This window comes from Chiloscyllium punctatum, chromosome 8 (genome assembly GCF_047496795.1).
Source record: "Chiloscyllium punctatum isolate Juve2018m chromosome 8, sChiPun1.3, whole genome shotgun sequence".
Lineage (NCBI taxonomy): Eukaryota > Metazoa > Chordata > Chondrichthyes > Orectolobiformes > Hemiscylliidae > Chiloscyllium > Chiloscyllium punctatum.
The window spans coordinates 29,069,367-29,086,159 of NC_092746.1; the positions used below are offsets into that span (position 1 = coordinate 29,069,367).

General features: G+C 40.0%; 1 protein-coding gene across 1 annotated transcript in view; it reads right to left on the reverse strand.

The window, feature by feature from the left end:
- Positions 1–16,793, reverse strand: part of gpnmb (glycoprotein (transmembrane) nmb) — a 44,037-nt gene that overhangs the window by 16,497 nt on the left and 10,747 nt on the right. The window contains exons 2-6 of the mRNA XM_072575307.1: positions 15,996–16,148; positions 12,235–12,378; positions 9,409–9,582; positions 9,166–9,330; positions 2,500–3,144 (exon numbers count right to left, since the gene is read on the reverse strand). Of these exons, the coding sequence (XP_072431408.1) occupies positions 2,500–3,144; positions 9,166–9,330; positions 9,409–9,582; positions 12,235–12,378; positions 15,996–16,148 (1,281 nt within the window). The remainder of the gene's footprint in view (positions 1–2,499; positions 3,145–9,165; positions 9,331–9,408; positions 9,583–12,234; positions 12,379–15,995; positions 16,149–16,793) is intronic.

Genomic DNA, 16,793 nt, shown 5'->3' on the forward strand with positions numbered 1-16,793 from the left:
AGACAAAAGGTAGAAGGAAGAAAAGAGAGTTAGAAGGAAGGAAGGAAGGAAGAAGTAGTGAAAGAATTGGTTGAGGTTTGATAGGAAAGGGATAAGGAAATGAGGAGGAATGTGAGGAATTGAGGATGGAAGGTTGAAGAAGAAGCTAAATGGGAATATTTATATTATCCAACCAAATGTGATCTATGCGCTCAACCCTTCTCCACATTTATCCCAATTCCTTTTTCATCCCTTTCTTTCCTCTTTTCTACTTGAATGTTTCCTTCCTTCTCCTTTCACAATAGATTAACTTCCCATTTCCTTTTCCTCTTTCTTTCTCTCTCCTCCTCCCATCCCTCTCCTGTCAACTCCTCTTCTCCCCCTTTCTCCCATTCTTCTCACCACCTCTTTCCTTTTCTCCTGTCCACTTCCACTGCTTCACATCCCATTCCTTCCCTATCTCTCCATTTACCTCGATGTCTCCTCCTTGCTAACTCTTCCGCATGTCCTCCTCTTCATATTCTTCACCCTACTTTCCTGCATCCAGTTCTGTGCTTTCTCTTCATTTCTTTCTATCTTTACATCTACTCCTCATGTCCTTCTCTAGCTGTTTCCACCCCATCCTCCTCTTTGCCACCTCCGTATTCTCACCTTCATCCCCCTTCTCCTACATTCTGTCTTTCCCATTTTCCAACTTCCCTTCACTCCTATTCCCACGTCATACTCCTTTTTCAATTATCTGTCTGAAATTCTACATACAATTATAATTTCCAATTTGTAAGAAGCATGGGTGATTGATTAGGAATATAATAGAAATGTGTTTGTACTTCCTGTTATTATAAACCACTATGTACAGATTTTTAATAGAAACTGCCTCTGTAAACCTATAGTAGACAGGCAGGAGACTGGAAGAACACAGCAAGCCAGGCAGCATCAGGGGGTGTAAAAGTCGACGTTTCGGGTGTAACCCATCTTCAGGACTGGGGGTGGCTGTGGGGATGCTGTAGATAAAGGGAGAGGTGAGGGCAGAGTAGTGAAGTAGGGATAGGTGAAGACAAGTAGAGGATATGACCTAATTGGTCAATGGGAGGAATGAATCCAGTTGGTGGCAGGGAGCAGTGGAAGATAGGGGAAGGGGCTGGGAAGAGAGTCAGGGGATGGAAGGAAGGTTATTTGAAATTGGAGAGCACAATGTTGAGTCTTCCAGGCTGTAGGGTGCAGGTAGAAGATACAATGGTGTTCCTCCAATAGGAGCTGAGGTTTGTTTTAGCAATGGATGAGGCCAAGGATGGTCATGTTGGAAAGGGAGTGGTTGGGGAAATTGAAATGGGCGGTGACTGGGAGGTCCAGTCAGTCCCTGAGTTTATACTTGGTGTCCCCGATTTGGAGAAGACCACATCGGGAGCACCTGCTGCTGTAAATGAGGTTAAAAGAGTCACCACCCATTTTAATTCCCTCAACCACTCCCTTTCCAACATGACCATCCTTAGCCTCCATTGCCAAAGCAAACCACAGCTCCCATTGAAAGAACACTTTATCTTCTGCCTGTGCACCCTACAGCCTGGAGGACTCAATACTGAGTTCTCCAATTTCAAATTACCTCTCTCCCCATCCTCCAACTCCCTTCCCAGACCCTTCCCCTCCCTTCTACCAACTGGATTCATTCCTTCCATTGACTAACCAGGTCATACCCTCGACCTGTCCTCACCTATCCCCACACCTTACACCTTGCTGCCGCCTCCCCCTTTATCTGCAGCTCCCCCACACCCAGTCCTGAAGAAGGATTACACCTGAAACGTCGACTTCTCCACCTCTTGATGCTACCTGGCTTGCTGTGTTCTTCCAGCCTCCTGCCTGTCTATTTTGGATTCCATCATCTGCAGATTTTTTAAAATCTGTAAACCTGTAAGCTGTAATTACATTGGTTTGCCTGTGGGTGTGCTATAGTGTTTCCACAAATAAGTTAACTTGAACAATGCCCATCTAAAAAATGGACAAATGATTCATAACAGAAACAAACAGCAGATGACAGAATAAATGATTTTAAAACAGGCTCAGAATAACAACTACATGTTCAGTTTCAATTATTCTGTATTTTCTAATTCTGCTTTATCTGACTTTTTGACACTTGTTCTTGCGTCCCCATGTACAACACTATTGGAAATAAAGATAGGTAAGTACATGCAAGTATCATAAACAATTGAAAATATTTGGAAATTTCAGATTTCAAGGAGATTTTCCCAGCTGCCCACTGTATCTTTGGCAGAAAAGCTGTGTAAATGCTGGCAAAACGGTGTCAATGTTTTCCCAGCATTTCTGTGTTCATCCTCCAAAGTTGCAGTGGTCTGCCAGGAGACGTTTATCTTCAAACCGGTGTCTCAGAAATAAAATAACATTTTAATTTTACAAAAAATCTTAATTTCAAAAAAAAATTCAATATTAAAAAGCATTGTGTTAAACATTTGACTGCATTACTCCCTCTTGGCACTGTATTGTAAAATTAAAAAAAATCAAACATACCAGTTGTAGCATCTGCATTGGTCACAGTGCTCAGTTTAGTTGCAGAGCTCTGTTCGGTGGTAGGGCTCAGTTCAGTGGTAGGGCTCAGTTCGGTGGTAGGGCTCAGTTCGGTGGTAGGGCTCAGTTCGGTGGTAGGGCTCTGTTCGGTGGTAGGGCTCTGTTCGGTGGTAGGGCTCTGTTCGGTGGTAGGGCTCTGTTCGGTGGTAGGGCTCTGTTCGGTGGTAGGGCTCTGTTCGGTGGTAGGGCTCGATATAATCGTAGTGCTCTGTTTGATCGTGGTGCTCCAATCGGTTGTCATGCTCCCTTTGGTTGGAGTGCTCAATTCAGTTGTAGTGCCCTGTTCTGTAGTTGGGCTCAATGTAGTTGGTATAATGGAGCTACAGGAAACTAATAGAATTGCCTCAACAATCAATTTAGGTTTGAAATTCCCTGAACTAGTGAAGTTGTGAAGAACAGTTGGACTTTTTGATAAAAGCGCATGTCCATCACCAAAATCCCAATTATAGGATATGGCAGCATTTTTCAGATATTCACTGGGATCATGAAGTTTAACTTCAAAGATAACATCTAAGTCCTTGATGTAGATGTTTTTTGTGGTATTGCGATTGTTTTTTTGTGAAATGTGCACATATGTTGGAATATGATCTGAAAAAAAATCATATTTTGCAAAGTCACATATCCTTTCCAAATTTGAAATTCTCACAACTTTGTTTTCTGTGACAGGTAACAGTATTTAGAAAGGAGGTATCATTTGGAAATACAGAATGATATTACCCACCAACACTGAAATTCCCTGCCCTTATAGCCTTGTCAAAGATTTTCATGACCTTCAGTCATAGAGTCATAGAGATGTACAGCATAGAAACAAACCCTTCAGTCCAACCTGTCCATGCTGACCAGATATCCTAACCCAATCTAGTCCCTCTGTGTGAAAATGTTGCCCCTTAGGTCTCTTTTATATCTTTCCCCTCTCACCCTAAACCTATGCCCTCTAGTTCTGGACTCCCTGACCACAGGGAAAAGACTTTGTCTATTTACCCTATCCATGCCCCTTGTAATTTTGTAAACCTCTATAAGGTCACCCTCAACCTCCTAAACTCCAGGGAATACAATCCCAGCCTGTTCAGCTTCTCCCTATAGTTCAAATTCTCCAACCCTGGCAACAGCCTTGTAAATCTTTTCTGAACCCTTTCCAGTTTCACAACATCTTTCCGATAGGAAGGAGAACAGAATTGCATGCAATATTCCAACAGTGGCCTAACCAATGTCCTGTACAGCCGCAACATGACCTCCCAACTCCTGTACTCAATACTCTGACCAATAAAGGAAAGCATACCAAACGTCTTCTTCACTATCCTATCTACCTGTGACTCCACTTTCAAGGAGCTATGAACCTGCACTCCAAGGTCTCTTTGTTCAGCAACACTCCTAGGACCTTACCATTAAGTGCATAAGTCCTGCTAAGATTTGCTTTCCCAAAATGCAGCACCTCTCATTTATTTGAATTTAACTCCATCTGTCACTTCTCAGCCCATTGACCCATCTGATCAAGATCCTGTTGTAATCTGATGTAACCTTCTTCGACGTCCACTGCACCTCCAGTTTTGGTGTCATCTGCAAACTTACTAACTCTTATGCTCACATCCAAATCATTTATATAAATGACAAAAAAAGAGAGGACCCAGCACCAATCCTTGTGGCATTGTCACAGGCCTCCAGTCTGAAAAACAACCCTCCACTACCACCCTCTGTCTCCTATCTTTGATCCAGTTCTGAATCCAAATGCCTAGTTCTCCCTATATTCCATGAGATCTAACCTTGCTGACCAGTCTCCCATGGGGAACCTTGTCAAAAGTCTTACTGAAGTCCATATAGATCACATCTACCCCCGCTCTGCCCTCATCAATCTTTGTTACTTCTTCAAAAAACTCTATCAAGTTTGTGAGAGACATGATTTCCCATGCACAAAGCCATGCTGACTATCCCAAGTCCTTGCCTTTCCAAATACATGTACATCCTGTCCCTCAGGAGTTCCTACAACTTGCCCACCACCGACATCAGGCTCACTGGTCTATAGTTCCCTGGCTTGCCCTTACCACCCTTCTTAAACAGTGGCACCACATCAGCCAACCTCCAGTCTTCGGCACCTCACCTGTGACTATTGATGACTCAAATTTCCATCAGAATATTATCTAGTAATTCTAATGGTTTCACTTAATTATTCCTATTCCTTTAATTATATTTTCATACAAATTTTTGATTACCTTTCAGGGTAATTTTGGCTTGATGGGATTGTGTGAAGCAGGTGATAGCAAATCAACAATCTATTTTGTAGAGACGTCAATGGAAATTAAAATTAAGGGACAGACGTAAATGGAGAGGCATTTGCCATCAGCTTTTGACCAAGTGTGACATCAAAGAGTTCCCGTAAAATTAAGTCACAAGCTATCGGGGCGCACATCATCATTGATTGAATTAATACCTATCACAAATGGAGACAGTTGCGGCTGTTTGAGGTCAATCATCTCAGTCCCAGGAAATAATGCTGGAGTTCCTCAGAGTAGATATTTTCTCCATCAACCTATTCAGAGATATTATGACATCTTCTACAGCAGATGGGACTGAATTTGGGTCTCCGAGCTCTGAGGTAGGAATATTACCACTGTGCAAAAGAGCTCCTAGTTCCTCAGAGTAAAATATTTTCAAGTCAACTTTGCAGAGATATTACTACATACCTTTGGAACAGGTGGAACTTGAACCCCAAGTTTCAATGCTCAGATGTAGGGGCATTACCACTGACATGGGAGTCCCAGTTCCTCAGAGTAGATATTTTCTATATCAACCTGATCAGAGATGTTAAGACACCCTTCTAGAGCAGGTGGCACTTGAACCCATATCATGGCTCTGACTTAGAGACATTACCACTGTTCACAAGAGCCCGGTTCCTCATAAGTCCTAGGTCTAACCATCTTCAGCTACTTTATCAATGATCTCCCCTCCATCAAAAGGTTAGAAGTGAGAAGGTCTGCTAATGATAGTGAGAAAGCTTGTAGCCTTACATGTGACATATCTGCTACAGGATATGCAGGAAAGTGCTTAACACCGGGGGAGGGGGGCACTGTTTAAGAACAATTAAGGACATCTGTTCTTAGAGTCAATGGATCGGTGTGAATAAGGTGATAACATTTGTTCACTTGTGGAATGGGTGGCAATACTTCCTTTTGACCCTGAGGGATGGAAGCTGCACATATCTTATAGTTGGACGTTGGATAACTGAATTTCCGGATTATATTGAAGACTCTTAACAAAACTCATACTCAATAGGAAAAGAACTTGTAATTTAATAAGCTAAGTGGAATATACACGTAATCCTGATACATTTTCATGTATACCACACAGAGGAGATTTGAACTTATGAAGCTCAAATTGGTAAAGTACCTATTCGAAATGGCTCAGGGAATTTTGACTGTTCTGGAGTGTGAACGTCTTATTACCCTTCCAAGCTAGGAAAACACAAAGGCTGAAACTAACACGGTGAGAAAGTTGGAAGATGTTCATATGTGTGAGAAAGAGTAAACATTCTTCTATAAATTACATTCACTGACCTAAGGGTTCAAGGGACACAGTGAGAGGGAGAGACAGGAAGGAAGCTGGTGGAAAAGTTAACTCTTTTGTGGTCTGATTTGAGTGTACACTTGCTTGTCATGGATTAATTGATTGTGTGTTGTTCCCTGGAGCTCATGGTTCAGGAAGGTTATGCATTGAATGTGCATTTTGGAAATCTAAGATTTTTTTATATAAAGCTCTTTTGTCGGATAATGATACTGAGCACGTGAGCAGAGCGAAATTACCTCTTGACCTTTTCCACATAGTTTAGATAGGTCTCTCATTATGCTGTACTGTTAAAAGGGAGCTTATCTAGCTAAAGGCAATTGGCCATTTAGCCTGGCTTGATCAGGGTTTCCCACTTTGATGTGCATGGAGCTTAATTAGTCAAGCACACTCAGACCTGTCAATTAAGTTTGTTTTCCTCTACAAATGTTTGCCATTTTATTGTTACTTATCTGGTTAAGGGCATGTGGTGTTTTTGTAATCTCAGTACTAATTTCTGTATCAAGACAGCTTATTGCAGCAATAAGGGGAGTAGCCTGAGAGAGCTCTTAGGGGGCAAGAGCTGGCACTGCTACTCTACTCATGGTTTTAAAACCTTAGCTCAAGCTTGGCGTGTAGGTATCTATGTTATGGTATAATGTTGACGCCATTGGTAAATAAAGATAATCATTTAAACTAAGCTGTCTATAAGAGTTTTACATTCCAGACTACCAGAGAGTACGATCTCCGGGATGAACCAAGAGAGGCTTACAGGTCGAGTTCATCAGGGATTCCCTGAGCTGTTTTGAATAGGTACTTTAACAATTTGGTGCTGTGAGCAGGGTTCCAACAAGGGATACGTGTGAGTGAAATTGGAAAAGAAGAGCTTCACCTACAGGTCGGACTTGACACCAACGGGCCCACAAGGTAAGGTTATACCTTTGTTACTCTCGGTCTGCATTTTTCTGTGCTTGTTTCCCTCATTTCACTCTCACGTACCCTGACGGACCACTGAATGAGATAGTTTAAATAGGCACTAAAAACAGAAACTTTACGAAGGTACAAGACAAGAGTATGATTTTTGTGAAGGTATACAATAAATTGGATAAAAATGGGTGCGACCCTGGATAAGATAGAGGGCAAATGTCCCTTGTCAGAGATAGTGAGTATGCATCTTAATTACGAGAAACAATTCAGGGGAATATTGGGTGCAGCTACCAAACAGAATAAGGATTGGCCTCTGGGAGGCAGATATAATCTAAATCTACTTATGAAAGTGGAACAAAGGCACACAGTTTCATGTGTAATAAAATGAGACTGATCATACCCGTGTGAAGCAAGCTTCTAGTTTGGCTGAAAAATGGCAAGCAACATTTGAGTGAGGCAAAGACCATCTCCTACAGCAGAGAAGCTGAACACCTCTCCTCAACATTCAACAGGACTTACTGTTGTTGATTCACCTATCATCAACATTCTTTGGGCAAAAGGGTGAATGGGTGTGGCAGTGCCACTGCTGACCAGAAACACAACTTAAAATGGTCATATTACTACAGTGACTATAGGATCTGATCAAAGATTAGGAATTCTGCAGCTTTTAACTCATCTCCTGACTGTTCAAAGCCTTTCAATCATCTACAAAGTATGTCAGGTGTGAGATTAAAAAAAAATTCCTAACATGCCTGGATGAGTTCAGTTCCAATATTCAAGACATTTGATACAGTCCAGGACAAGGCAACCCACTTGGTAAGAATACAATATGCCACTCCTTCCAAATCTGCCAGACTGTGGTAGCAATGTATACCAGCTGCAAAATTGTTGCAGCAATTTACCAAGATTTCGTCAACAGCATTTTCCAAATTCACTCTCTCACCTCGAAGAACAAGGGCAACAGATACATAGGAATATCAGTTCTGAAGAGGGATCACCGGAACCAAAACATGAAATCAGGTTTCTGTCCACAGATGCTGCCAGACATGCTGCACTTTTCTAGCAATTTCTATTTCTGTTCAAAGGAATATGATCCTTGACTTGGAACATTATTACTGTTCCTTCGCCTACTGTTGCTGGATGAATATCTTGGAGTTTCTTTCCTTAGAGCTTTGTGGAATGTGCCGACGTTATACAGTCTGCAGTTGTTCAAAAGGCCAACTCATCACCAATTGGGATAGGTGATAAATATGATCTTACAAATGATACCCACATCCCATGAGCAAATGTAAAAAGGAGTTGCCAATTCACTTTCATACATTGTATATTACAGTTTAGCATAAGAAACAGTGTAAAAGTATTTAAACCTTTGGATCTGTTTCACTATTCTATATGATCACGGTTTATCTTCAATCTCACCTCCGGCTTCCCCAACAAGTCCCACTTCCAAATCTTCCTTTGGCATTCAAAAATGTATCAATTTCTACCGTAGATATTCTCAAGAACACAGCATCAACAGCCATTTGGGATACAGATTTACAAATATTCACAACCCTTGGAAATGAAAAAAAATCTTGATCTCAGTTCTAAATGACTGATCCATATTCTGAGACTTCATCCTTAATTCTCGGTTCATCAGCCGGTGGAAACATCTTCCCTGTGCTGACCATACTAAACTCCTTAAGAGTTTAAAATGATTCAATGATATCTTCTAAATGCTAGGAAATATTAGCCTGCTCAAATCAATCTCTCCTCATTGGACAGTCATTTCTTACAAGGAATCAGATGAATGAATCTTTGTTGCACTCTGTTCAGCAGGTATATCCAATCTTAGATAAGGAGACTAAAACTGTACATCTCATTCTTAGTGGAGTATACATGCTGAACAATATGTATGAAGTGGCCCTGTTCCATTGTTTATAGCTTTTTCATAATCACCACACAAGGCCTTACAAATTTTACAAGCTTTACAAAGTTAAATGAAAAGACATACATCCTCACAACTAGTGCCTCAATTTTATAAAATTGCAATTTGTTTTACACATTCCTCATAAGTATGAACACCAGTTTGTTTCCATTATTTTGTCAGGGTACCAAAACTGCTGAAACTATTGATCAATAGATGGGTTATCCCAAACACAATCTCACCTGTAACTGTGTATGGGCCACTTGCTGTTGCAATTGGAATGTATTTTTTTCTATGGTGATCTCTTCGATAGACAGACACAGTCATCATATGGTCACCCAGTGTGATGTTGGTCGTATTGATAGAAAGAGTCATACTGGATCGCCCAATATTTTGATAGTATTGGCCTATATTTAAAACAGATATGGTCAGCAAAGCCTTTAAAGAAATCTCTTCACATTTGTAGGAAATATTGTTGTACCAACCTTGGGTGTGCCAAATATAGACAAAGTTCTTATGCCTCCAATCCATGTGTCTAGGAAAAGAATGACCATCTGGGAAGACATTATATTTGGTAAACGTGGTGTGGTTAAACCAACCATATTCATCAATCCAGGAACTCCAGTTATATACATATTGACCAGGAAAGAATGAAGATGCTAGAAAATAAACACTGGCATTAGTGACTAAAATTGGAACCATATTTAGAAATGTACATTCTCCTTCCAATAAATGATCATTATTTGAAGATACTATTGAATACATGCAGAAGATTTTAAAATTGTCATTGCAACAGATCAGAACCAAAATAACAGATTAGAAGAGTGTTTTATATGTCAGAATTACGTGGTACGTTTGGTGAATTAAGACTCTACTACATTGCCATATTTCTTATATAAATAATATCCTAAACAATGTGAAGGCTGCCCATTGAAGACTACAATGGACACAAAAATTGGTCTATCAGATTCATAATGTCCATAATACATTATTCCTAGATACTGTACATCTAACCAATATGGAGATAACCATCTTAAAGTATATAATAACCTGAAAAATTGTATAATGCTCAATATATTCATACATATACCATTGATCATCTTACTTGCAGCAGTCCCATATTCGGAGAAGTTGGACATGCCAGTGGATGGAGTTGTCCTACTTCTGAAGAGCCAACTGGATCTTTCAATTTCAAATTTGACTGAAACATTACTTGCCAAATGTAGGAGATGTCACAATTGACAATAGTTAACCTGACTCATGGATCCATGCTGCTACTGACATGAGAAGTGAATGGCAAGTCACCAAGGCAGCCGTTGTCACGAGATCAAGAAACGTCTCAAGCTGTCCTCGTGGAACAACTTACTACTCTAATCATAGGGTAATCTCTGTTCATGCACAAGATTTACTTGAGTTTCAGCATTAAAACAAGTCTTTATCACTTCAATCTGTAATCAGGTGCTCAACTAGGTTCAAGGTCTATTAATCAATGTTAATCCAATCTTACTTTGACTGAAAATCTAAGTCCCTCAAATCACATAACTTATTAGCATCATTTAGTTCAACTTATCGGTCTAGGGGAATATTGTCTTAAAATAATTTGTAACAATCTCAAAATGGCGTATGATAAAAATGTATTTATGATTTTTATTTCAAAAATTGACATTTTCGCTCATGACTGGAGGATGCAGCAAAGGATGCAGAGGTCTTGAGCCCAAATTCATGTTGATGCATTGCTTAGTCAACGCATCATGGTGATTCTTATCATAATCCCAACGTTCAGCTGCTTACTCGATTCAGAGTTGGAAGATTGCTCCTTTAAGGTGCAGCATTTAGGATCACTGGGGAAACCAGTGCTGAAAAATCCGTAATGCCTCAATAGACAACATATTGATGAGTTAAGGGAGAGGGGGAAAGAAAAGGATAGAAAGGGAAGCACAGGAAAGAATAATCTGTTCTCACTAGTAGTGTGTTTAGAGACACATAAAGCATTTCATCATGTGGAAAAATGGCAGCTGAACACACACTGGTGTTCGAGTCCACAACATCCATAGATTGCCTCCCTGCCTGCCATCAATTGAGGTCTTTAGACAATTAAAGACACTTTTAAGAGCCTCATATTCCATTGTTATCGGGAAAGGGGTTTCCTGCTTCAAAAGGGAACCCAGAAGGCTCTGTCCCCTGGGAGAGTGTAGGAAGGGACGAGAAACCACTAACAGCCACCCCATTGGGCATGTTGTCCTTCATGCAATCCTGATACAGTGAAACTCTTCCTGCCATTTACCACCTGCAGCCAGATCATTCTGCAACTTCACTGGCTGTTTGTCGAGATCCTCTCCAATGATGCTATTGAGGAATGGCTCCGGGTCTTTGATTAGCCAGGTAGGCAAGATCTCCCGTAGGGTCATGATCCTAGGGAAAGGGTCACTAGTTGTCTGTCAACTGCCTGATAGGCTTGTGGTTTAGTGGGCACTCTCCAAATAAGGCAACATGGATTTCATGCCAGCTCTCCAGCCAGTAGACCAAAGCCGATCACTTCCTCAAGATTTCACCAATAGGAACAGGAGTAGACATTTAACCCCTCAGGTCTCTTCTGCAATTCAATGAGATTGTGGTTGATTTGCATTTTAACATCACATTTCTGCCTTTTCTCTATAATTTCTAACCTTCGGTTAACAAAAATCTATCAAACTCTGTAATTATCATGTGATTGCCTAAATGTTTCATTTTACTTGATTTATTTTGGTTTAATTGGTCTGCCATTACCAGTTTTAATGTTCTCTTCTTTTTAACTGATGGTATGATATTACCTACTTCCTAGTGCCATTGTTCAACTGATCTTTTTAAAAATGCAGCTAAACCCAACCTATGGTCAATTTCACTTGCCCAGAAGTCAATAATTATGGTTGAAAGAGATTTGTAGTTGTAGTTGAGTGATTAAGGAAATTCATTGAGGCTTCCAAAAGTTTAGAGCTCTTCCATAAATGGCAACTGATATATCAGCAATGACCCAATCTTCAACAATACTTTCCAGCTGAGAATATAATATAATATATGAGTATAATCTCTACGGATTGCCTTCTTCATGAAAGTGAGACACAAGGTTATATATGCCTTGGCTTCATTATTTCAAAGCAGAACCCAGCATTTATCACTCCTTGAGTGTCCAATTCTGGGCACACTTCAATTTCTATCCTTCTCAAATTACACATAATCGTGCAAATAGATTATGTAAATGATTGAATTCACTGAATTTGATCAATTGAGGTTTATCCTACATAGCACACATGCATATGCACACAAAGGTTTACCATTTTTGCAGTTTTTGTCATAAACGATATCACCATTATCATCCTCTTTTTGACATTTAGGTAACTTAAGCACCACGTTAAAAGTTACATTCGCTCTAACCAGTGTAGGCCCATCATTGCCCAAGTGGGCGACGACCTTTCCTCCTGAAAGAGAAAACAAATTAATTGAAAAAGGAAGAAAACAGATACTTTTTGGTATTAAGCATAATACTTGCTCAGAGATATGGTTCAAACTACAAAATAATAATTGAAACTATAAACTGAATTTCAAAGAATATATTCACCATCAAAAGTAAATAGAGGAAACCTTCTCACAGTATCCCATGGGAAATTAAAACGTTTTGGAATTAATTACAAACACAGAGATAAATCAAGTTTTAGCATTAACGGTTAGTAAGTCAGAATTTTCAGTTTACTGTTTTCAATAAAATTTAAGAGGATTATTACTAATGTAACTATTCCTGCCTTTGAAGAACTGAGACATATATTTTAGGATACTGATGCTATCCTGCGACCTGAGAACTCAGGGAAGGAATTGATGTTTTGTTCCAGAAAATAGAGCAAAGTTTCAAATTTTGTAGGATATGTTCTGTGCCCCAAGCATGACTGAAAAATGTGCAATACTATTTTGGTCTTGTATAAATGTCAGATCTTTTGCATATGCTAATAGTGACATTCCAATTTCTTTTGTATAACATCTGAGAAATTAGACTATCCCATGCTGTTCACATTAAAATTTCCCTGCACGAATGAGGCACAAGAACTAGCTGCTTTGATTTTCTAAAATGAAGAACCAAGGGGAGAAGGAAATAAATTATTGGAATGTGTTGCCCAAGGCCCAATTTCAAGCTGGTGTCACTATCCTGGTTGGGGCCTTACTGCATCCACAGTGTTAATTCCTAGTCTAAAAATTGGTTCAAATGAATTTCTTCCCATGATCTCCAAGCTACTGAACTAATTGTAAAACAGTCATACAAACTTGATTTTATCCAAATGTAACAATTTAGCCAATTGTTTTATTATTAATCCAGAGTGATTAATAATATATTCTTGATCATAGATTTAAGTTAATGACTTAATCCGATGCCTGCAAATATTTACTGCATAAACAGAGATGTGTTTTATTGTACTTAGTTGATTTTTTAAAAAAAGTTTAGAGACCCTTTAAAATTTCTTTAGGCAATTGCACGCATGCAGTAACTTAAAGGGAATGACTTGAGTAGTACTTACATGGAAATGCTCATGTTGCTACCAGCTAAGGGCTTAGACAAAACACTGAATATAAATGGTACTCGCTAAATCACCTACAGGCTTTATAAAACATAGATCGAGAATCTGAAAACTGGACATCCTTAAGGAACAGTGACCCATCAACAGCAGCAATGGTATATCATTCACTCTACCAGTACCATCAGATCAGGGGAGATTGCAAGAGGACATGAAAGGAGAATCACAGGCATATCTAAAAAAACAGTCAGGTTTCAATGAGGTCTACGCACATGGTAGGCTATGGAAGGAGCATGCAACAGACATGGCAAAGCAATCCCACAATGAACAGATCATATTGCACTCTGCAGTTCTGCCACATTAGTCATGAATTGTACTAAAAAAAGGAGGACGTATAGTGAATATCCCCAAATTCAACAACGTGATAGCCCACTGTGAGAGTGCAAGAGGCAAGACTGAAGCATTTGAAACTATCTCCAAACAGAAGTGCTAAGGAGATGATCCATCCCAGTTTTCTCCTCAAGCTCTAGCATCACACATAGTATTCTTCAGCAATTCAGTTTACTCCAAGTGATATCAAGAAACTGGACACTGCAGAAGCTTTGGGCCCTGATAATATCACTTCTGAAATCCTGACATCTCATGTTCCAGAACTAGCTATGCTCCTAATCAAGCCATTCCAACATAACTGCATCAATAATGTAGTAAATTGTCCATGCTTGTCATCTCTATAAAAAGGAAAAAAAATCTAACTATGTCAGTTACCACCCTGTCAATCTACCATCAATCATGAGAAACATGGTGGAAGGTGTCAAGAGGCAATGACTCATCAAGATGCTCAATTTGAAGTCAGTGAGGATCACCAGGCTCCAGGCCTCATTATTGATTTGGTGCAAGCATGGACAAGCAGATAAATTCCAGAGGTGAAGTAAGGGTAATAGCACTTGATATCAAGGTAGTGCTTGACTAAGTATGACATCAAGGAGCCCTAGCAAAATTGAAATGAATGGGAATCAGGAGAAAACCACTCCATTGATTAAGGTCATAGCTTGAACAAAAGTAAGGTGGTTGTAGTTTTGGAGGTGAATCATTCCAGCCTTAGAATATCGCGGAACTCCTCAGGAAACTTGCACTCAATTTCAGCTTCATTAATGACCTTCGTTCCACCCTAAGGTCAAAAGTGGAGATGTTCTCTGAAAAGTGCACAGTGCCTTTTGCAATTCCTCACATAATGAAGTAATCCATGCCATATGCAGCAAGACCTGGACAACAATCAGGCTTCATCTGATAAGTAGCACATAGTATTCACTTCATACAGAGCTATGTTACGATTACCTCAAATGGGAGAGAATCTGTCTTCCCTCTTCCCCCCCCCCCCCCCCCCACCCCACCAATGATCAGGGGCATTATCATTACTGAATCCCCTATCATCAACAATCTAGTTATCACTGTCCAGAAACTTAACTCAGGATCAGAATCATTACAGTATGGAAACAGGCCCTTTGGCCCAACAAGTCCACACTGACCCTCCGAAGAGTAACCCACCCAGGGCTATTCCCCTCCCCTATATTTACCCCTGACTAATGCACCTATTCTACATATCCCTGAATATTATGGGCACTTTAGCATGGCCAATTCACCTAACCTGCATATCCGGAGCACCTGGAGGAAACCCACACTGACACAGGGAGAACGTGCAAACTCCACACAGACAGTTGCCCAAGGCTCGGATCTAACCTGGATCCCTGGCGCAGTGAGGCAGCAGTGCTAACCACTGAGCCACTGTGCCGCCCTAAATCAGCAATAGAAATATCATAGCTAATACAGCAGTTCAAAGACTTGGAATTCTGTGGAGAGTAATACATCTCCTGACTCTCAAAGTCTTTGTACCATCTCAAGGCACCAGTAATAAGAGTTATGGAATACTCTCCATTTACCTGAATGGAGGAAGCTCCACCAGCACTCAAGAAGCTCAATACTATCCAGGACAAAGCAAAGGTGAACAGACTTGAAATGCTGCAGTCAATGGACTGTAGATACTAATCATCCACTAACTTAAACATTTAAGTGTTCCACTTCTGACACACAGTAGCAGCAGTGCCTTCTATATCTTGTACTACAACAAGTGGCCAAGGGTCTCTCAACAACACTTTCCAAATTGAAGAACATTATTACTTGGAGCATACGGCAGCAGATGCAAGAAAACACCACTGAATTTACCTTTAAGCCATACATCATCCTGAACTTTATCATCATTTGTTCACTATTGTTATGTTAAAATTCTGGAACCCTCTTCCTAACAGCACTATAGGTGTACCAACAACACATGGACTTCAGAACTCAAAACGCTGTTAATTTCAAATTTCTTGACGGCAATTAGGATGGTCGACCAATATTATCCTTTCCAGCAACACCCAAATCCTATGAATAAATTTAAAAATTCTCTTATAACTAAAGAGAATTCAAAGACCATCTGGACAGAAGGAGGGTCTGCCGTACAAATACTTGGATCGAGATTTCCTTCTGGTTCTTACCTTTCCAGCAGTTTTTCCATCGGATGTCATTTCTCTTCCACTTGGGATAAAGTTTCTCATTCCAGACATTATTGTTAGGATGCCAACCAGCAAGGTGGCCAGAAAGCTGTGAAAGCGATAATTTGCTATCACCAGTGAACGCGTCTTGGAAGCCTGAAAACACAAACACAACTACTCATCAACTAAGATGAGAAACAAGTTTGTTAAACAACTGCCAGGTACTATGGTTACATCATTCAACGACATTAAATATTCTGTGAATGCTCTCCATTCTTATATCTGCACTACAGACCAATTAAAGCATTGAAGGAGGTTATTCAGCCCTTCATATTCATGTCAGTTTTCTGTTAAGAGGAACTATTAGTCCTACTCTCCTCCCCTTTCCTTGTAGCCCTGTATCTTTATTCCTGCAGAAGTTTTTCCAGTTTCCTTGTGCAAGCCATGATTGAATCTTCCTCTAGCACACTCTCACGTAATGCATTCCCAATCCTAACCATGCATTGCATTGTCACGTTTGGTTCTTTTGCTACTCAACTTAAATTGTCCCTGGATTCTCAGCCTATTCATTTTTATCTTCCTTCCCTTCCAATAAATCAGTTTCTTTTTGCAAAAATATACTTTATACATAAAACGTATGAAGATACATTACACAACAGTTCAGATTTTACACTGCATTTCTTTCAATACATTATGAGGTACTCTGAGGTACTTTACTACGCTTCCTACTCTGTGTTATATTTACGACGTGTATTTACATTTCATGTCAAATAAGTTTGGTTGCACACAGCCCAAGGGCTT